The sequence below is a fragment of the Carcharhinus amblyrhynchos genome, chromosome 23 (genome assembly GCF_965287045.1).
Source record: "Carcharhinus amblyrhynchos chromosome 23, sCarAmb.v2.hapA, whole genome shotgun sequence".
Lineage (NCBI taxonomy): Eukaryota > Metazoa > Chordata > Chondrichthyes > Carcharhiniformes > Carcharhinidae > Carcharhinus > Carcharhinus amblyrhynchos.
The window spans coordinates 32,687,945-32,711,539 of NC_137346.1; the positions used below are offsets into that span (position 1 = coordinate 32,687,945).

Below are 23,595 nucleotides of genomic sequence, written 5' to 3' on the forward strand. Positions count from 1 at the left end.
GATGAGACGTCACAGCTGTCACTCTTACCCAGCACCAGCGTAGATACTCACACTTCAATGGATTCAATAAGATGGCAGGCTTCTGGATCACTCATTGGTGAGCACTTCACAGCTAAAAATGTATAGCAGGCGGAGGCAGAAACATCCCAGGGATCTAGCACTCAGAGGAATGCCAGAGCTCAGGACTCTGCTGAGCCCCTTAGCAATGATGTGTCCTTACGCCCCAGTTGTCCCACAGCTGATGCAGCTGCAAAAGCAGAGTCGTGAGCATCAGGAAGGGATGATAGCAGTCCTCCTCAGAATGCAAGGCTAATTGGAGGTGTCCCATTGCATTCTATCCATCAATGTAGTGCACCAAAGCCAACACCTTGGTGCAGGATGTGCACTTCATGGCAGAAGATGTCCTCAGTATGGTGCAGTGCTTCGACTGCATGGTGCAGGTACTGGTGGGAAACCATATGTGTCAGCGCTAGAGGATGATGGGGCTTCTGGATCTCACTCCAGTTGCCCCTGTATCCCATGGAAGAGTGCAGAGGGCCAGGGAACCCAAAGGGAAGAGGATCAGCAGGAGTACAGCCTGAGGACTGCCAGCAGGGGACCCTAGACATCACCTGCCCCTCTGACACTCACTTCCCTAAGAGCAGCACACCTCCAACCCCTCAAATACTGTGGAGGGAAGCAGTCAATTATCTCTGTTGTCTGAAAGCATGCCTGATTTGATTTGGTTTGATTTATTATTGTCACATGTATTAGCATACATGTAAAGTATTCTTTCTTGCGTGCTATGACAAAACATTCATGGTGAAGGAAATGAGAGAGTGCAGAATGTAGTGTTATAGTCATAGCTACAGTGTAGAGAGAGATCAACTTAGTGCAAGGTAGGTCCACTCAAAAGTCTGACAGCAGCAGGGAAGTAGCTGTTCTTGAGTCAGTTGGTACACGACCTCAGACTTTTGTATTTTTTTCCCGACGGAAGAAGATGGAAGAGAGAATGTTCGAGGTATGTGGGGTTCTTAATTATGCTGGCTGCTTTGCCAAGACAGTGGGAAGTGTAGACAGAGTCAATAGCTGGGAGCCTGGTTTGTGTGAAGGATTGGTTTACATTCACAACCTTTTGTAGTTTCTTGCAGTCTTGGGCAGAGCAGGAGCCATACCAAGCTGTGATACAACTAGAAAGAATGTTTTCTATGGTGCATCTGTAAAAGTTGGAGAGACTCATAGCTGACATGCCAAATTTCCTGTCTTCAAAGAAAATAGAGGCATTGGTGGGCTTTCTTAACTATAGTGCCTGGACCCTCAATGTCCCAGCCCCCAGGGGACCAAAGTCATCTCAGGCAAAAGGATGTGGAAGTCAGCAGGCTGCTTTAACCTCAGCTGTGAAGCCTGGGGATACACCATGATGTGTTGGAAAGTTCAGGAAGATTAAGAAACTTTGTGGGCATGGGTGAATATTAGCACCAGTTTAGGTAGGTTATCATTTTGTTTTGAATGTTTAGGATTAAGTTTACTTCATTCATCCACAAAGCCTCCACCTTGTCTGTTCATGCCACTAAACTTGCGGAACCACTACACTTAACTGACGCATCATCCCTGTGGAATGTGAGAATAGCAGTGCTATGTCCCTCCCACCCTCTTGCCAGTCCACACAAAGGAAGAGCACTCCTCAGCTGTGATATGGAAGGGAATCCAGGGAGGAGGACATGGTAAGCCTTCACAACCCTTTCAAGCAAGGGCTGCCCCAACATGATGGGAAGGTAAAGCCTGCAAGTGACCTCTCCCAACCCCTCTCTCCGAAATTCTCTGGTCCCAAATTGAGCTTATCTGTGTCCCCCAAGTCCTCTTTGTTACCCCCTGAGCTCTGCGCATTCCCAAAGATCCTGGCTGCCTGAGCGCTCACCTCTGAAATCGCTCTCAAAGGTGAAAGCACAAGTTCACACTTATGTAGATCTTTTGTAAATGGTGCCGAGCTGATGTCATGCTGGCGCCCTCTGAATATCCAGTGAGGAGGTGGTCTCGGAGAGTGCTTGCTAATGACATGCTAATAAAGTATGATTCTGCAGCATTTTTCATGCCGCTCCACCAGCGAGCAATCAATAAGATCAGAACTCGAAAACGCACTGGAATCATTGTGCTCTCTGGATTTTGAGCACATGCTGCCATCCCACAGACAGAGTGTGTGGGCGCAAAATAGACCCCAATGGGCAGAACTTCACCAAAAAATGGCAAAGTGTCAGGATCTAACTGAAAAACCTCGGGGGAATGTTTGCTAGTGCTGTTGGAGAGGGTTTAAATTAATGTGGGGGGGGGATGTGAACCAATGCACAGAGTCAGAATTAAGAAGTCAGAGGGAGCAGAAACAAAGGGCAGCAAGAGGAAAAATGGAAGGCAGAGAAACCAAAACAAAAATTAAAAAGGGTCACATTACACTATAATTCTAAGAGGGCAGTAAATGCCAAAAAACAAAGTTGAAGGCTCTGTGTCTCAATGTGAGGAGCATTTGTAATAAATTGGATGAATTAACTGTGTAGCCATTAATGTATATGATGTAATTGGGATCATGGATATCTGGCACCAGGGTGACCAGGTATGAGAACTCAACATCCAGAGGTATTCAATATTCAGAAAAGATAGATGGAAAGGAAAGAGGGGTGGGGTAGTGTTGCTAGTTAAAGAAGATATTAATGCAATAGTAAGTAAGACACTAGTCTGGACGATATTGGAATCTAAATGGTAGAGCTGAGGAACACAAAAGGACAAAAACACAGAGTTGTTTACAGACTATCAAACCGTGGTAGTGAGGTTGGGGATGGCATCAAGCAGGAAATTAGAGGTATGTGCAGTAAGGGTACAGCAATTATCGTGGGTGACTTCAATCTGCACATTGATTGGGCTCACCAAACTGGTAGCAATGAGATGGAGGAGGATTTATATAGATGATCTGGAGGAGGGAACCGAGTGCAGGGTGTCGAAATTTGCTGATGACACCAAGATTGGGGGAAAGGCAAATTGTGCGGAGAATGTGGAGAGTCTGCAGAAGGATCTAGATAGGCTGGGCGAATGGGCCAGGAAATGGCAAATGGAATTTAATGTTGGCAAGTGTGAGGTGGTCCACTTTGGTCGGAAGAATGGTAGGAAGGACTATTACTTACGTGGCGAAAAACTGCAGCAGGCGACGGTGCAGAGGGACCTCGGGGTCCTTGTGCATGAGTCGCAAAAACCCAGCTTGCAGGTGCAGCAGGTGGTCAGGAAGGCGAATGGGATGCTGGCCTTCATAGCGAGGGGGATTGAATATAAAAGTAGGGAGGTCTTGCTGCGGCTGTATAGGGCATTGGTGAGGCCGCAGCTGGAGTACTGTGTGCAGTTTTGGGCGCCGCACCTGCGCAAGGATATTTTAGCCCTGGAGGGAGTGCAGAGGAGGTTTACTAGGCTGATACCGGAGTTGAGGGGATTGAGCTATGAGGAGAGGCTGAATAAACTGGGCTTGTACTCGTTAGAGTTTAGAAGAATGAGGGGAGATCTCATTGAGACGTATAAGATGATGAATGGGTTGGATAGGATAGAGGTGGAGAGACTCTTCCCGCTCAAAAAAGACAGTAGGACTAGGGGGCACAGCCTCAAGATAAAGGGGAGGCGGTTTAGAACGGAGTTGAGGAGGAACTTCTTCACTCAAAGGGTGGTGAATCTCTGGAATTCTCTGCCCGTTGAAGTGGTGGAGGCTGCCTCGCTAAATATTTTTAAGAAGCGGGTTGATGGGTTCTTGATAAGAGAGGGGATTAAGGGTTATGGGGAGAGGGCGGGAAAGTGGAACTGAGCCACGACAGATCAGCCATGATCTTATTGAATGGCGGGGCAGGCTCGAAGGGCTAGATGGCCTACTCCTGCTCCTATTTCTTATGTTCTTATGTTCTTATGTTCTTGGAATGTATAAGAGATGGTTTTCTCGACAGATATTTTGAGGAACCAACTAGAGAGCAGGCCATCCCAAACTGGGTATTGTATAATGAGAGAGGATTCATTAACACATGGTGTATGATACTTTGGGGACAAGTGACCATAATATGGTAGAATTCTTCATTAAGATGGAGAGTGACACAGTTACATCTGAGACTATCGTCCTGAACTTGAGGAAAACTAACTTTGATGGTATTGGCTAGGATAAACTGGCAAAGAATACTTAAGGGGTTGATAGTGAATAGGCAGTGGCAGACATTTAGAGAACACATGGGTGAATTTCAACAACTGTACATCCCTATCCGGCATAAGAGTAAAATGGAGAAGGTGGCTCATCCATGACAAAGGATAGTGTTAACGTCAAAGAGGAGGCATATAAATTGGCCCAAAAAACCAGCAAACCTGGGATAAATTTAAAATCCAGCAGAGGAGGACAAAGGGTTTAATTCGGAAGGGGAAAATAGAATATGAAAGTAGGTTTGCAGAACCCTCCCAAGCACCCTGAGTGTATCTGCAGCAACTCAAGAAATTAGCTCACCATCACCTTCTCAAGGATAATTAGGGATAGGGAAAGAAATGCTGACCCAGCCAGATAATACCCTTGTCCTATAATTTTACAAAAAAAATTAGTACTGATATTTCATTTGCTGATTGTGTGTCACACCTGTGGACTCTAACCTGTAGACTTATGAGAATGTGAGTTTGCAATGTGTAGCAGTTTGACTAACCATTGCACAGCAGATGAGATCATTCAACCATTTCATGTATTGCAGATAGTCCTCCTTTGGACTCCACAGACGCTCAGCATTCTGACAACTTCCTCCAAGGTCACCATGGCAGGACTCTCTGCTCCCTTCTCTCAGAAATACCAGGATATGCCAGGGGGCTATAGATGGCACACACATTGCCCCATATGATCAGGGGGTGCCCTTCATTAACAGGAAGGGGTTCCACTCCCTTAACATACAGAATGTGTGTGACCGCTGGATGAACATCATGCAGATGTGCTCTCAACACCCAGACTGCACACACCACATCTACACCCTGCAGAGCTCAGACATCCCTAGGCTTTTTGAGGACCTTCCCAGGCTGCTGGGATGGCTCGTGGCAGACAGGGCTAACCACTGAGACATGATTGATGACACCAGCATGAAGGTCTGACACCTCTGCTGAGACCCATTTCAATGAGGCTCACGCTGCCACCTGAGTGGTGCAGCAAACTCCTGAAGATGCAGTTCCACTGCCTAGACTGCTCCCGCACCATGGTCTGTTGTGCATTCCACAACCTGGTGCAGCAGTGGGGAGACATACTGGAGGAGGAAGAGGGGGACCAGGCGATGCCCCTGGGGTGGAGGAAAAGACTAAAGAGGATGTGGAGGATGGGACTGAGGAATAGCCGGAGGATGGAGGACAGGCAGAACTAGTAAGAATTGGCAGTGCAGGACAATGAGGGAGGCCCTTGTCACAGCAAGGTTCACCAGTCAGGAGGCTTTGCGTCCAGCACCTCCAAACCATACCAACCTGTCCTTCCCACTCCATCCCACCCATTGTCCACACCTGCTGCCATGGGTCCCATTGACATCACACCACAGTGATGGGCCTATGTTGGCCATGTTAACGAGTAATTGGTCCAGGCAGAAAGGTGATGATGACTCGCTATGCAGCATGCCATGACGTTGCGCTGGTGCAACATTACTGAGTCCTATCTGTTCTCTAACGCACATTGGTGCTATGGATTATGGTTCTATGAGTGATGGTGTATGGCACCGTAGTGTAGCACAATGGCCCAGGGGTGGGATGGTGATGCTTAGAATGTCAGTCCTAGGGTTTGGTGAATGTGGGGGATGCCATCCCAGGCTGTCATTGTGGGCCCATAGGCCCTCACTGCTGTGACTGTTTGAGAGGCCGGCAGAGACTGGAACTGAGGAGCTCATGCCAGTGACCACTGTGGGGGCCAGTGACCTTCCGGCATTTTTGACAGAGCACTATGGTACCGCAGCACTCGGGTGTGGTGCAGGTGCTGAGAATTAATTCTGATTTGATTTATTATTGTCACTTGTATTGGGATAGAGTGAAAAGTATTGTTTCTTGCACCCTATAGAGACAAAATATACCATTCATAGAGTATATAGGGCAGAAGGAAGGGAGATGATGCAGAATGTAGTGTTACAGTCATTGCTAGGGTGAAGAGAAAGATCAGCATAATATATGGGTCCATTCAAAAGTCCAGTGGCAGCAGGAAAGATGTTGTTCTTGAGTCGGTTGGTACATGATCTCTTTCCCGATGGAAGAGAGAATATCCAGGATATTTGGGGTTCTAAATTATGCTGGCTGCATTTCTGAGGCAAGGGGAAGTATAGATGGAGTCAGTAGATGAGAGGCTGGTTTACGTGATGAACTGGACTACGTTCATGACTTTTGTAATTTCTTGTGGTTTTGGTCACAGCAGGAGCCATGCCAAGCTGCATTGCATCCGGAAAGGATGCTTTCTATGGCACATCTGTAAAAATTAATGAGAATCACAACGGACATGCTGAATTTCCTTAGCTTTCTGAGAAAGTAGAGGATCGTAGAATCGATGGAACAAAGGGCGTCTCTTGCACAGAATGACACACTGCGCCTCCATGCATACTTTCAGGGTACGGTCATCCCTGTGGAGGAATCACAGCTGTGGGATGCAATAATATTTAGTTGTGATTATTTACAGTGCATATTATCATAACCCTGACTACAGTGACTGTCTTCAGCATGCTCCCTTGGTGACACTACAACTTCTTAATCTTACATGGTCTACCATTACATCTAGGCGACTCCCCGGGATGTACATCAGAGATGGAAGCAGTCAGCTGTGTTCCATGCCCCTTGGCCTGTGATGTACTTGATAGGTGTGTTCTGGCGGGCTGGAACCTGGAGGGCTCCAACCAACATTCAGGTGTCACAGATGTAGCCATGCCACCGCATGTTCAGTGCACTGCCTGGTGAGATGTACCAGTGTCAGGAAGCAGAGATTTGGAAGGGTTGGGGATGACTGGGGTTTCCTGGGTGGAAGGGCCCACCGAGAAGTCAAACAATTCCTCCTGCCTCAGGCTGATTATTGGCCATTGGGATACCCTGTGGAACAGAGGACAGCTGGAGTGAACTCCTGAAGCCTCTGTGTCACCTGCGCTGCTAGTGCTGGAAGCCAACTGCGTCTGCATCCTGGTGTGCAAGCCCTCAGCAATGGCCCTCTAAGACTGGCCCAAGCTCTGGAGCTCCTCAACAAGTGCCCTGTGAGACTGGGCCATTATCTCAAAGCCTGCAACCATTGACCTCCGTGTCCTGAGCATTCTCCTGAGGCCCTCAGCCATGGTTCCTTGAGACTCAAATCATGCCTAAGACCATGTCACCCATGTCTACCATTTCCTGCCCCAGGCATTCCACTGTGGTCGCCATCCTTGCAGTGTTGACCTGGGTGCCATGCAATGCCAACACCATCTCCTGCACCTGAAGACTGTAGACTCCTCCAAGCGACTTGCAGTTGCTGAAATGATACCCACTCCTGCAATCTCAGCTCTGCCTCTGCATCTCCAATAGTTTCTGGAGAACTGTTCCCAGTGCCTCGGCACCTGACTGGGGACAAGCTGTCTTCTTGGTTCTGGCAGGCCACTGCCTATCCAATTCCTCGGATGCTCCCCCACCACCTGATGTGCATCCAATGGCTTTGTGGCACTCACCAGAAAGTGCCCCAGAAGCCTGAATGCTAATATTTCCCACCAAGGTAACTGGAAGATGGTGTTGGTGATGCCTGTGCTTTCCTCAGGAGCTTTCCTCCAAGGTGTCAGTGGGGCTTACTGCGGGGGCTGCAGAAGGGGCACCTGAGGGTCTGGCTTCATCACGTTCTGCTTCTGCAAAGGAAGACACATGGTTCAGTGGAAGGGAGGGACAAGTATCTGGGAACTTGCAACTTACTTGAGAAGGATCATATGAATTAAGGTTTTATGGCTCCTCACTTTTGTGACACACACTGATCTGACTGTTGGTCATGGCTGTCTCCGCTGCCTCCCCTGAGAACTCCATGGCACACTCCTCGAAGTGGGTCAGCTCAGGGGTCCCACCACTGGTCTTCTCCCATTCCCTTCGACTATGTGCTCTTTTATCCTGCAGAGAAAGAAAGGTGTGATTGGGAGTCTGATAGATGAGAGGCTGTGTGGTGTCATGGGGTGGGGGATTGGGGAGGTGGCATTTTATGGCACCATGCCACAGAGGGGGGGTTGTGACATGAGGTGGAGAGGCGCTTGATGATGTCGCTGTGGGACCGGGGCCGAGGCGGTGGGGGGCAGTTGGTGGATGGCAGAATGAGGGAGCAGCGGGAGCTGTGACAGGATGGGATGGACACTCGCCCTTACTGCCTAAACAAGGTCATTCATTTTCTTACAGCTTTGGCCATTGGACCAACAGGGCGCAGGCTCTGACAGCTGCAGCCACCGCATCCCAGGCTGCATTGCTGTCCCAATGCCTTGATTGTCTGCCCTCTCAGAGGTATAAGATGGCTCTCTTGTCCTCTGTTGCAACCAGCCGCTGTATAAGATCTCCCTCAGTAAACCATGTGGCTGGTCTGTGGGGTTCCATCTTCCTGGTGTGACTGAGTGTGTGCATTGTTAGTGTTTAAATGCAGCTCCCCATGCTTAACGGCACATAGCTGTGGCACTTGGGGCAAGTCATGCACCTGGAGCCTTCGTGACAGAGTGTTCAATGTGATGGCTCTTTCAGTTCACTAAGAGCCTAAGCGGAGCACACCCAAGAGATTGGCATGGAACACTCCATCATTCTCACTGACTTCACACTTAAAACATTTTGGGAAAATTCAACCCAATTTCTGAGCTTTCTTCTGAAAATGTTCATCTTATGTAATCACTGTAGTTTTATGGAAGTAGCTTGCACAAAATCAGAGCACTATGAAGGAACTAACACCGTCATGGCCATTTGTGGAGAGAGAGAGAGACCGAGCAATTGCAGAACAACATTTTTTCGAGAATGTTATAACTGATATCATGGAGACCTTGGACATTTCTATTTATACCTTCTGCTGTAGTGAACTTATAGCGAATATTACCATGGTATGAAACTTCAATACAACAAGATTCTTTGAGGCCACAGTAGGGGATATCTAGCAAATGGATGAGTCTACAGTTTGTGATGCCACATGCTTTACTTTGTTCTTGGGGTTTGAGCAACACTATCAAGGAAATGTTTAATGGTCCAGTATTATTTTTATAATTGAGTGACATACTAGGTCAACTAAGAGGACATTAGATTCAATTAGGTAATGCAGAACTAGAGACAAATGTAAGCCAGACCTGGTAGGTGTGTAGGTATTATGAACAGGTTAGGTCTTTGTAGTAATTTTTCAGTTTTATGATGAATTTTCTGGTAGCAGCCCTCAAAACGCCAGATTTATTGAATTTAGTTCACAAATCATCACAGTAGAATCTAAACTCGTGAACTCTGGATTTCTGCTCCAGAGCCAAAATCACCCTCTGTATAACCCTATTATTTACCAGGTTTATAACTTCACCAGGAGAAAGGACGTATCAATTGGAAAGAACACAGAACTTTTAATGATTTACAGGCTTCCCAAAGGAGGAGGGTGCCATAAATTAATCTGTGTGGCCAACACAGCTCCTAGTCACAACTCCAATGTGTATAAAAATAGGGATCGATTATTTAATGTATTTTAATTGTAATATGTGGTTGGTTTTTCACCACAAAATGTTATTTTACATAATAATTTTTATTTTCCTGCGAGCACCAGCAATGATTTTATCCTTCAACAATTCACTTTTCCTGTATTTTTATGATGCGAAGGAAATGAATAGATAACTCTTTGATTAAGGTGACCCTTTGCCCCCATGGTTGTTGACTATAATTAGAAATTTCAACATAGCAGCATGATGCAAATGTAGCTACCATCCAATTATTCGGGAGCACACTACTGAGGTGCTCAAACACTGTAGATTTTAATGCATGGGAATGCTGGGAGTGGGGAGGACTAGTAACACATGAGAAACCCATAAGTACAGTGCATCTGTCAGTGGCTTTTTAACTGAATAACAGAATTATCATTTTACTTCCAGGTTTTACATCCAATTAACTCCAGTGGGGATAATGACTACTCACATTACAAGACTTCAACTCCAGTATTTAAAGGGGCATTCCAAACATCAAAGTTGAATGAGCCTGGAGTTGGGATGGAAAGCCACACACTTGTTAATGTGGAGACGAGATGGGCAGAGGCTGCATCACGCTTCAAGAACATTTCCCTGCTCTTGCTGTTGGGTGCTGTAAGAGCCAGGAGGGACATACTCTTCCCTCCAGGTGAGAGGAAGAAGCTTTCATGTGACACAGAGGAGTGGTTATAGGTTACCCAGGAGGTTAGCAGCAGAAGTGTGGTGACAAGCTCCTGGATTCAAAGCAGAAAGCAGTTTTATAATGTAAACAGAACCTGCTTCTTCTCCTATTCCTCCTGAGGATCATCTGATGAGGTTCTATGCTTTTTGTGCCTTGTTCTCCTGCAGGTTTAAAATTCACTGTGACATATTGTTGTCCAGAACACTGCACGCCACAATCATTCTGGAGACCTAGGTGGAAGAAGCCTCCAGATTTGTTAAGGCAGTTACTCTTTAACATGTTGATGGTTTGTTCAGTGACATACCTGGTAATCACCTGGCATTCATTGTATTTCTCCCAACCTCATTCATCAGATTTCTGAGAGTCAGTAGTGTTTTAAATTGTAATCATTTGTCTCCAAGCAGTCAACTGGTAGTTTGCTTCGTGATGCGAAGAAATCAGGTGGATGCACTGCTGCAGAACAAAAACATTCAACTCCTGGGTAGCTTGCACATCTGATCAACATCTTCTTGTGCTTGCACACCAGCCAAAAGCTCATGTAATTGAGGTGCATTTGATCTGTAGGTACATCAATTGCCACATTCCTGTAGTCAGTTGCAGCTTCCACCTAAGGGAAGCCAGCCAGAGTCACAACTTCAAGCGCGTTGCATTCTGGAGAGCTCCATCAAAGGAAAAGTTAATGTAATTGTCTATACCCCGGAAAAGAAGGAATCAGTCACTTGTCTTACATATTTGTATGCTGCCGACAACAAGATCTCTGCCAGATGCTGGAAGAATCCAGAGGCAAAGAAGTTAAGGACAGTGATAACTTTAACAAAGAAATGAAGCAAACAAGTCTACTTAGCAACATGCTGCAAATGTTCACCATCCATTGATGCAATTCTGAGTATCCTCAGGACCTGGTGGTCTGAAATGTTGACGAAGCTTATTCTCTGCCATTACTCATTGTATGCCAGAAACAACCTTCTGCAAGCTACAACTTTCTACTGATTCCTGTGGAGTTTCAGGTTCATGAGCAGCATGCTGTTGCTAGTTCTGCACCTGCTGTTCGTCTTCTTGATCTTCATCTGCAGTCCGAAGTAAGACAGCCTAAGCATAACCCATGCTGATCTGATACAATTCAAGATTGTTGCTCACCATCGCTTCCTCAGGAACAATTTGGGATATGTAATAAATGCTGGCCTTGCCTGTAATGCCCGCATCTTATGAAGGAAAGAAAAACAGGGCATTTCTTGCAACCTGCCGCACTAATTTTCTAGTGCAAAGGGATGGGAGAATTGCACGGCTGGGTATGAGTGGGATTCGTGCATCCATTCCCATTGCAAGTGCGTTGCCCAGCGCCACATTTCTGGCACTGTCAGATCCGTGCTGGAAACCGGTGGGAAGACCAAGTAAGTGATTTTAATATAATTTAAATGTAATTAGCGGGCCCAGGACTGAATTCTCCCACACTGCCACAGTGTTTCACTCTAACAGGTTTACAATAGCTCCCCACTTTCGGGGAACTATCGGGAGAACCCCACTGGAGTGAAGGGGGCCAACCAGGACCCCCATCCAGGGGACCAGATGGCAGGAAGATGATGCCTCTGGGCATGGGCACCTGGGTAGTGCCAGCCTGTGCCCCTGGCACTGCCCAAGTGCCCATGCCCAGGGGGCACCTTGGCACTATCCACCGGGCTTGGGGCAGTGACAAGGGGATGGGGCCAATGGGGCAATTGGTGGAGGTGGGAAGTCCTGCTGCACTTTGCATAAGGATTTGTCGGAGCAGGAGGGAAGCCAGTGATCAGGGCGGGCTGGAGGTTTGGTCTGCCTGTTGACGGGTCGGCATTGCCTGGGGTGGGGGGAGAGTGGGCTGGAGAATTCCGGCCAAACTCTCAATTGATAATCTATGTCTCCTAAGTAGATTGCATGCACAAATACACACACAAAAGTTGCACGCATACACAAACAGACACACTCAGAAGTTGGAGGATTGAAGCCACCTTCCACATGCACCTGGAACTTTTCATGATTTAACCCACCACAGGCATCCCATCCCACATGCTCACAAAAGGCTGACACTAAAATAACTTTGATGTGTTGTGTCCTGCAGCAACTTTGTTTTTTTCTTCTCTTTATTTGTTCATGGAACTTGAGCTTTATTTGCAAGACCAGCACTTAATACCTATTCCTAATTGTGCTTGAGAAAGTGGTGGTAAGACACCACCTTAAAGCATTGCAAATCATTTAGTGTAGGTCCACCCACAGTGCTATTAGGGAGTGGGTTCAGGATTACTGCCAATAATAGTAAAGGACCAGTGATATAGTTCCAGGTCAGGATGGTGTGTGATTTTGACAAGAATGTTCTGGATGATGGTATTCCAATACTCAATAGAATAGATTCAGAAGCTAGCGAGAGTATTTTCCCCCCTCTCTTCTATCCACTTGCTTCACCTGGTGCTCTTTCCTCAAATTAGCTAATACGTTGCACTGATGTGCTAGTAACTAAGAATATGAGTAAGTTCTTGCTAAAATGCTCTATAATTTGCCAAACTCTTGAGGCACAGTGCCCTGGAATTTCATTTGGGACAAACCCATAAAAAGACAAAAGAGCAGCCTGTAAACATCTTTCAAAGAAATATAGGAACTGTAGACATTTTCTCCATAATACTTCAGCAAATGTTACCCCAGGAAAGGAGAAAGACAAGGAATATGAGAAAGATCTCAAAAATGAGATTAGTTGCTTGGTACTAGCAACCTGCCTCCAAATTCAGCCACTTCAATATCTTTTACTGTTTCACAATGAAAGGACAAGAATCATTGCCTTGTGTGCTCTGATGGTGTTCGAGACTGGTAAGGTCATACATGACTTGATACTCACCCAGTGGCTAAGTAGTATCAGTGTGCAAACAGAGCACCATTGTAGGAGTATTAATAGTTGGAACTCAAAAAGCACTCCAAACAGTACAGCTATAACTGTAATACCCCTACACTAGAACATACACTTTTCCAAGAGGATTGCTTAAATAGTCACTATGGTGACAATACTCAATCGGAGCAGAACTAAGTGTCCTGACTCTGATAAAGGGAATATTTTATCCTCATCCTGTAACTCAGAAGAGAAACAAACTTTGTGCACTATGCATTCCATGAGCAAAGAAGGCAGTATTTACATAAAAGCTGCCTGAAAATTACTTGCATATTTGCCTGCTTCCACTTTGATTGCACTGTAAGTTTTGATATAATGTAATACAGTGCAATACAATACTTTTTCTCCTATGAAAAAGTAGGAGCTATGGGAATCCTCTTGAAAAGAGCATGAAATAGTATATCCAAATCTACCCTAAAGTGCTGTGGGCTAGGAACAAAATAGATTGGCACTTCCTAATGTGAAAATATCCATGGACAACACAATTTCTAGGTCTTTTATGTTACATGTGTTACTTTAAGCCCTTAGATATTATTATACTGTTTATTTATAAAGTGGGTGATTGCTATTGTATACTGACAGCCTCAAATGTGTACAGTATCCAAAGTTGCATTTAAGTTTTCAGTTGGACTTTCGAATCTCCTGCTGGTTCTTTAATATTAATGTGAATTGGAGCATTTCAAAACTAATTATATAGACTGTAGTATAAAGTAATTGAGTAATACTTATACAGTGGAGATCACTTGGGAAAGTGGGTTACTGTTATATGTTGTAATTATGTGATGCTTTCTAAATTAACATCTTCATTCTTGCAGACAGTACAGAGTACTGACTATCAGACTGGCTCTTTGAACTCTATCCAGACCAGTGATCGATCAAGAACCATTATTTCAGCACTACTTTCTGACTTTGACATACCTAAAGACACAATTGCAGCTAATAGTACTTCCTCTACCCCTAGCAAATCAAGGCAACGGCAAAGCAGTGGCCAGCAAACTAAGTCTCCAGGTAAGGAATTTTGATGATGGTAGCTGTGGATGAATGTGCCATGTCTCTAAATTTTTTCTGAAACTTTTAACTAAGGAGATAAAGCAGCAAATGTTTTGTAATAGTTTTCATGAAGTTCTTGTTATGTTTCAGGATTAAATATAGGAAGAGAAAATCATCAGATATTTTATAAGATTATAAAAGTTATTGACATGGTTGCAACACAATGCTGTTTTTCTTTCTGATTAAGTCCTAGATACAGCATCACTGGCCTGCATGACTTAATCATTCTATGTGCAAGGTTTCCTTATGATCTATACTCAATTTTCTTTTTCTTCGCACACTTATGATTTTATCCAAAAAAAGTACAAAACATTGCCGCATTGTCAGAGACGAAATTCAGTGTGCCTTTGATGTGGGAGGTTTAAATTATGTTACACAATTCATGATTTTGCACGTACCACCAGATTTCTACAGGATGAATACAAAATTACTTCAAATGTCTCAATAGATTCCTGTGCATTCAAAATAGCAGTAGGAAGTCTCACAACACCAGGTTAAAGTCCCAACAGATTTATTTGGTAGCAAATGCCACTAGCTTTCGGAGCACTGCTCCTTCGTCACCTGAAATTACCTCCAGAATCAGGAAAAATGTTGGGCATGAAATGGATGGGATTTTTATGGCCTCGCTCATCCCGAAACCGTAAATATCCACCAGAATTCAATGGACCTCTCCATGCTCCACTCTTTGCCTGCTCCAATTCAAGTGCTGGGCTGGATGGTAAAATTCCAGCCAATATATCACATTTGCCTAATAAGCAGGCTTCAGTTGTAAGCTGAATGGTTCGTTCATTCACTCGTTCATCTTGATCAATTGATCCAGTGGGCTGATGAATGGCTGGTGGAGTTTAATTTAGATAAATGCAAAGTGATGCATTTTGGTAGATTGAACCAGTACAGGACTTACCCAGTTAATGGTAGGGTTTCAGGGAAAGGTATAGAACAGAGATCTAGGGGTACAGACTCATAGCTCTTTGGAAATGAAGTCACAGGTGGATAAGGTGGTGAAGACAACATTTGGCATGCTTGGTTTCATTGGTCAGAACATTGAATACAGGAGTTGGTCATCTTGTTAAAGTTGGACAAGACATTGGTAAGGCCACACTTGGAATACTGTGTATAGTTCTGGTTACCATATTATAAAAAGGATATTATTAAACTAGAAAGAGTACAGAAAAGAGTTACTAGGATACTACTGGGACTTGATGGTTTAAGTTATAAAGAGAGGCTGGACAGACTGGAACTTCTTTCCTTGGAGCATAGGAGACTTAGGGATGAACCTATAGAGGTTTATAAAATATTGTTGTTCGTCCATCGTCGTCAATGAGGACCTCGACACCTTTAGTCATTTTGAGGCTGGATGCGGTGTGTCTGAAGATGACTGATCAGGCCAATTCAGGCACACGTTGTCCTGGCACATATTGGACAGACTTGTGTAGGCACTGTAGTTGTTACGCTGGTGGCTCTGGACTTGCGCAGCTCACGCTTAAGTTGTGCTTCAACAATGCACCTTGCTTCGTATGCTTGACAGCCCTTGTGGAAGAGGCAGCACCAGGTAGGGCAGTTTTGTGCCAGTGTTTCCCAGGTGGTCATGTCTATGTCAAGCGACCTCAGGGAGGCCTTGAGTGTGTCTTTTTAACAATTCTTCTGCCCTCCATGCGAGCGTCTACCTGCAGAGAGTGTTCCCCAAAAAGGAGCTGCTTGGGTATGCGCTCGTCCAGCATATGAATGACATGCCTGCCCACCGGGTCTGTGCTCTCATCAGCAGGGTGTGGACTGATGGTAGACTTGCTCTAAAGAGAACTTCAGTGTCTGGTATTTTGTCTTGCCATCTGATGCGTAATATTCTACGAAGACAAGTCATGTGGAAATGATTGAGCTGTCTTACATGTTTTCGATACACAGTCCACGTTTCACAGGCATACAGGAGGGTAGTGAGTACCATGGCACCATAGACCTTCAGTTTTGTTGCTGGACTGATTCCTCGATGTTCCCATACAGTAGAGCACAGTCTACCGAAAGTAAAACTTGCCTTTGCTATTCTGCAGTTAACTTCTGTATCAATAGTCACTGCTTGGGAGAGGGTGCTGCCATGATAAGTGAACTGGTCCACTGCCTGTAGTTTCTGCCCTTTGACTATGATTATGGGTTCTGTGTACAGTGCATGAGGAACAGGCTGGTGCATGACTTTGGTCTTTTTAATGTTGATGGTGAGTCCAAAGTTGTCACAAGATTTGGAAAATTTGTTCATACTAACTTGCATCTCTGACTCTGAGCCAGTAAAAAGTCTGACAACACCAGGTTTTAGTCCAACCGATTTATTGGATAATAGACTCACAAGCTTTCGGGGTTAGCCCCGAAATTCGCATTCTAATCAGTAATCTCTAAACTGTCTGTGCTTTATATGCTCTGTCTGAGGCCAGAACTCTCCATTCACCTGACAAAGGGGCTAACCCCGAAAGCTTGTGAGTCTATTATCCAATAAATCGGTTGGACTAAAACCTGGTGTTGTCAGACTTTTTACTGTGTTTACACCAGTCCAACGCCGGCATACCCACATCTGAGCCAGTATACAGGGCGCAGTCATCAGCAAAGAGGAAGTCTCTGGTAATAGCTTGAATTTTATAAAATAATGAGGAACATCGATGAGGTAGATAGTTAACATGTTTTCCCAATGGGGAGTCTAAAACTAGGAGGTTTAAGTTTAAGATGAGAGGGGAGAGATACAAAAGGGTCCAGAGGAGCAATTTTTCATAGAGGGTTGTGAGTGACTGGAATGAGCTGCCAGAGGTAGTAGAGGCAATTTTGTCTTTTAAAAAGCATTTAGACAGTTACATGGGTAAGATTGGTATAGAGGGATTTGGGCCAAGCACAAGTAATTGGGACTAGCTTAATGTTAAAAACTGGGCTGCATGGACAAGTTAGTCCAAAGAGCCTATTTCTATGCTGTATAGCTCTATGACTATATATGTGAAACACTTCAAAAAAATGTTCAAACAAAGTTAAAATGGTACACCCTACTAATGAACTATGATTGACTATGCCAAGTGAGCGGGAAGAATCATAGCTAGAGTTGCTCTTTAGTACCATGTAATATAACAATTGCGCTGAAGCAAGTTAAATAGGTTAGAACAAGTCAGCTGAACAACTTACAAGTAGTAACAATGAAATGGCCCAAGCCATCATTAAATAAGTTAAAAGGTAAATATGTGTCTTTAATTGATCCATAATACCAATTTCACATTTAGGGAACAAGTTGAACACCCACACTCCCCCCATCCTGCCAGAATGGCACACAGTCATGCCCAATTCTGCATTTGCAGCCTCATTAAATATGCATAAGCAAGCATCTCTCCAAATCATCTAACAAATCAAGAGCTGATTTGTCCGTCCTTCATCAGCTAGTGAGTTTGAAAATTCAGCTGCCATACTTCAGCATCAACACAATATATTTATATCACTCTTTCCAGCCCACTTGACTTCATGAGATGCTGCAGGATGTCAGCAACCCAAAGGCAAAGCCTAGCTGCCTAAAGAAGAAGGCCATATCCCTTTACAACCATCATGCTCTCAAGGCTTTGATTCAAGGAGTTGAGTTGTGGAGACATGTCCTCTACCCCAGGGATGGCTCAAGGAAGCACAGCACTTCCTGAGCCTAGGAGGCCAATGCCAGGAGGTCAGTAGAGCTGGCAACCACACCAGAAGTGTTGTCCAATGCAGAAAGCAGATGAATGATCTCATCTGCACCACCCGGGTAGGTCCTCTTTCAACTTCCCCCAACATCAAGCTCTCAGATGGCATCATGTACTCAAATGGCTACTCTTTTCAAGGATCACACACATCCATTTGTAGGAGAAACATATCAACACTCATGCTTTCACAGACACTTTCACAACACCACCATCCTATCTGTTATGTTGTTCAAACTCCACCATCCAATCCTTCTATTGGAGGGTTTACCACACACAGTGAACATGCATTTAACCCTCCTCTGCTCCATCCTCTGATTACATGTCTTTTTGTTTTCATACAGAGCAAGCTGACACACAAAAATCTGAGCAAGAACAGATCAGGGCAGGGAGGGCCCTCACAGAATTCAAGGAGGCTGCAGTCAAACTTGCTGTGAAGGACAGGGATCAGTTCTGTGATGATGGGGAGATTGGCCTCTCCTAGCAACTGAGTATGGATCACAGCTCCATCACTTCATAAAATCCTGACAATCACAGTGTGTCAGATATAGTCTGAAATAGTTTTAGTTCATCCACTAGAACTATCACTTATTTCTTGTAGGCACAAGCAGATCGAGGCAATTAATGCAGCTGAACAGATGTGGGGGATCATGACGAACCATCATAGAACCTCACCCACATTCTCCATGTAGAAACATGCACCTCAGTGGGGCATAGCTCTAGATTAGATTGGAGTCACTTACTGATTAACGCTTCACAAACACATCCCCACAGCAGTCAGAGGCAGGCACAGCCCAGGTCCCCAGCACTTAAAGGGCTACTGGAGACCAGCACCTGCTTAGTCCCAGTCAGATGATGAGTCCTTGGAAGTAGCTGCCAGACCACTTGTAATGAAGCATTAGTAGATAGCAGAACATCAGCAGGGATTTGACGGTCACTCAACAGACTAGAGCAAATGATGGAGAAATCCATCCACATTCCATCTGATGTCTTGGTTTTGTCATGCGAGTTCCTTGAGGCCACCATGGGAAGATTGATGACTATCATGGAGACCTTGGTCCAGCAGGTCTTGCTGGATTTGCTCTAAGTCCTGCACTCCATGGTCAGACACTCTGATGTGCATCATCAGGATGTCGGCAATGTGAGGACAAGGCACTTTGACCTCCCTCCAGGCACCTCATCTCCTGCAGGAGTCAGATCAAGGCACTTCTGGAACCCAAAGGGAGGATGAGAATCAGCCGGGCCCCTGTGGGCTTCCACTGATGACACTCCAATGTGCAACTATTCAGAATCCCCTCTGCCTCTGCCCGTACCCACTCCAGCAATACAAGCCTCTGAAGGTACTTCTCCCTGAGCAGGAGACCCTTATAAGGCATGGCCCTCCAGGGCTCAGACCACCAGAGGATGTTGCCAAGGTCACAGGTATCAGAACACAGCAGGCTGTCTCCACCTCTGCTGTAGATGTTAGGACTGCACTAAGATATAGTTGAGAAGTTAGGAAGATTAAAAAATATTGATGTTCATGGGTGTGCTATCACTGCAAATAAATTGCACTATTTGTTGGATGGGTATTTAAATATTCTGGCCATCTGAAAGTGTTTTTGTTTTGTTTTTTAAAATCCTCTTATTCAGCCATTCTCAAACTCAGTCAGAATGCTCCATTTTAAGATTAACATTCATGTTATGTCAACCTCAGTGCTCCTCCTACTGGAACAGTGAATTATTAATAAATGTGATGCACATGTCTCCCACATCTGCTTCCTCCATGGCATCAGCATGCTCAAACTGTTCCTCAGAAGGCTTCTGGGCTTCCTCCACCTCCTCACCTTCACCTTTCAATTAACTCTTATTTTCTTCCCATTCAGCCTCTGGCAAGGCCTCAGCTCTTTTTATAGCCAGATTGTGAAGTACACAGGAAACTGCAATCATACTGGAAGCCCTCTCTATAGAAACATAGAAAAATTACAACACAAGAGGCCACTCAGCCCATCTTGTCTATGCTAGCCCAAGGCACCCAGATGCACTTTCTAATCTCACCCTTTTGCACCTGGCCCATACCTTTGTAGCTTACAGCAGATGTAGATCCAGGTACTTTTAAGAAGCGCTTAGGGTCTTTGTCTCCACCTCCAATTCAGACAATGAATTCCAGACATCTACTACTCACTGCATAAAACAAAAATCTTTTTTATGTCCCCTCTACACCTACTGCTACTCATCATGAATCTATGTCCCCTGGTTCTGGAATTCTCCACTAAGGGGAATAATTTTATCCTGTCCACTCTATTCCTTCCCCTCATAATTTTGTACATCTCTATCAAGCCATCCCTCAGCCTCCTTTGTTCCAGGGAAAATAACCCCAACCTATCCAATCTCTACTCGCAGCCACACTTTTTAGCCCTGGCAACATTCTTGTAAACCTTCTCTGTACTCCCTCCAGAGCAATTATGTCCTTCCTGTAATATGGTAACTAGAACTGCACTTAATATTCCATTTGTGGCCTCATCAGTGTTTTATACAATTCCAACATTATATCCTTACTTTTATATTCTGTAACACTGCCAGTGAAGGAAAGCATTCATTATGCCTTTTTTACAAACTTATTTACTTGACCTGCTGCCTTTAGGGACTTGTACTCAAGATCTCTCACTTCATCTAACCTTCTTAGTATTTTCCCATTTATTCTGCATTCCCTATAACTTGTTAAGACCCAGAGCAAAGACTCCAAAGTGTTTTGTGAAGTTAGCCTAGACCCTAAGTGTTACACTTGATTTTGGTATTGGTGGATTTAAGGCGTTTCACTCCAGGTATGATTCAAGTGACTCATTAAAAAGCTTTTTATCAAACAAAGTTTATTTAAGAACATAGTTAATATATAACAAAAAGAATTAGCATAACTTTTACCAATTACAGGACTTAAACATGACATAATATAACTCCTAATAGCTAGCCACCTTTTTTGTTCCATGTTAAACCCTTCTTCAGATTCAGTACAAAAACAAGCATGCTCATATGATGCTGGGTTTTCAGCTTTGTAATACCAATGGACAGAAATCCAGGCCAGCTATTTGCAGAGAAGGATACATTCTCAAAACAGCCAAACTTCAGGGAAGTAAATCCAGTCTCTGGCAGCTTCCAACACAACAACACTTAAAAAACAAAACCTTCAACTCCAGAGAGAGAGAGAAAAACCACTGTGCTTCTCTCAGCTTCAAGCTGCTTTTGAAAGTGAAACTAAAACTGAAATGCTCTGTGAAAAATAGCTATTCCTCAGTCACATGACATGACCTGTCAATCACCATCAAATCAAGCTCCACTCAGCAATCTCAAGGGACCATTAAAACCACAAACACTGCAGTGGTTTAGATTAAAATCAACATGATACCAATTATGCTGCCTTAGTAACAGTAAAAGATGCTGGCTATCGACAACACAGTGCTGACAAAACATCCTGCAGGGAAACATGATTAAAAAACACTTCCTTAAGGCACAGCATCATCACAAACTGTTTGATCTCCCTCAACGCATTACCTCACACTTCTCTATGTTAAAACCCACCTGCCACTTTACCGCATACTCACCAACTCATCAATATCATTTTGTAGGTTGTACAATTTTGTAGATTTTGTAGACATCTTATATCCTCTACCAACCATTACTCGGCCAATTCTTATGTCGTCTCAAATTTTCCAATCGTGTCCCCCACATTCACATTCAAATCATTAATTGATAATATATAACACAAATAGATACGGCTTCTGAATAAAGGAGCTTTGGTGTTATGATAGAACAGGCAGGACAGAGGCTGCTCCACCAGCAAGAGGACGTGAAACCCGATGGTAAAACCCATGATGAATCAACGATGAGAAAAGTTAGGAGTAAACAAAATGGTGGAAACAGCCGCCATTACCATCAGCAGGTCAAACGCCATTTTTTGCACCCGCTAATAGACTTTGCCAATTTCTTTCTGGCTTATGTGTTGCATTAACTGAGCTAATTTTAGTCAGGGACATCGAAGTCCTCCACCAGAGTACATTTTAGATCATTGCTCCCTCAAATTGATGTTCAAAATGATGGGGTAGCAATTCTTCAATTGAACGATGCAACAGATTTTCTTGATCATATTTGATCTATTACAGCTGCAGAATATTAGAGCATTCAATGCAGTTCTTCTGTAAAATCATCGTATTTTGAGTTAACTTGGGTGTGATTTTCCCACCACACCATCCAGCAGGAACTTCTGGTTCTGCTGAAGGGGACCCCTGCAATGGATTCCTTAACGACGCAGCTAGCAAGCCACACAAAATGCCATAGGCATTGGTGGGACTGGAAGATTCTGCTGGTGGCCAGTAATGAGCCACCTCTGCCACCAGAAAACATGCCACAGGGAGAGGGGCCAAAAAATCTTACCCATGGGATAAATTTTCAACCTACAGCTTGGGAATAAACTGGCTTCATAAATTGACTGTGCATTATAGAAATCCTTGTCAAGCTCAAACTGTTAGAGATCACAAGTCGCATGCAATTCAAAAGACCTTAGTTGACGTTCAGCAGCCTTAAATCTCCAATATAGCAGCAGATAAAAGAGCAATTAGGAAAGGCATTATGGGCTCATACCTGTGCAATAACTAGTTTATTTGCATAAACCAATAAAGTTACAAGTTCCTGTAGTAGTTGTTGCCTCTGCAATAGCAGGTGACATGTTAATCAATATACTGCTCCTCTGTTGCCTTCCTGAAAATAGCGACTCACTGGATTCCTTCTATCATTTGCTACTGCCTCTTTGTCTTATTCCTTAGGCCAGAATGAATTCATAAAAGGATATCCATATTCAGAAATAAAACTTTGCCAGTACACAATGAAGCTTCCATAAGAAAACCAGTTCTATTGTTAAAAACAACAATGAACTGGGAGCAAATCATTGAGAAGTTTAGGAATTTAGGTGGCAGAATTTTATCAGTTGCAAACAGTACTTAGGCTCTGAATATGTCATAGTTATACAGTAAAATGAAGATCCTAAGATCTTGTTGGTTTTGGAAAGGAGTCCTGACTACATCCAGCAGTAAATCTGTGGGATTTTAAGCAATACTCACATCTGCTGCCTATTCACACTGAAATATGAATCGATTGTAAGATGAAACTTGATTCAGGAGCTGTGAACTATGCTTTTGCAAAATATGTCCTTGAAACATTCTGTTGGTGGTCCTAACTGTCCTTGTGGCAAGGAGGGATTTCTAACTTTTAGTTTCTCAACTTAAAAAAGATAGCTAACCTCAGTTGCTCCATTCACAGCAAGGCGCTCCTTTTGTAATTTTCAAGTGGGTTTGTAAATGAGCAAACAGCATATACTTGTTTCGACAGAAAATTGTGTAAATATGCAAATCAAAGTCCTACAGTATTTGTATCAAGTAACTTATCCGGTGGCCATTAAAGGAACTGCTCAAGGCCATTCAAAAAACAAAAAAAAAAGTTTCGTTTTTATCCTTGTGTGCCCAAAAAGCCAGCACACCACTGACTATTGCTCTGGGCAAGCCGCCTCCCAAGATTTTGGTACCATAGCCAAAGGAAGCCCAAAATGAAAATAGTTCAGAGCTCACAATGTCAGCTTTGACCAGC

General features: G+C 44.2%; 1 protein-coding gene across 1 annotated transcript in view; it reads left to right on the forward strand.

The window, feature by feature from the left end:
• hsf5 (heat shock transcription factor family member 5) overlaps positions 1-18,466 on the forward strand; it is a 100,841-nt gene extending 82,375 nt beyond the window's left edge. Inside the window, exons 7-11 of the mRNA XM_080211072.1 lie at positions 10,065-10,305; positions 10,506-10,645; positions 11,295-11,417; positions 14,062-14,254; positions 18,327-18,466. Of these exons, the coding sequence (XP_080067198.1) occupies positions 10,065-10,305; positions 10,506-10,645; positions 11,295-11,417; positions 14,062-14,254; positions 18,327-18,466 (837 nt within the window). The remainder of the gene's footprint in view (positions 1-10,064; positions 10,306-10,505; positions 10,646-11,294; positions 11,418-14,061; positions 14,255-18,326) is intronic.
• The last annotated feature ends 5,129 nt before the right edge of the window (positions 18,467-23,595 follow it).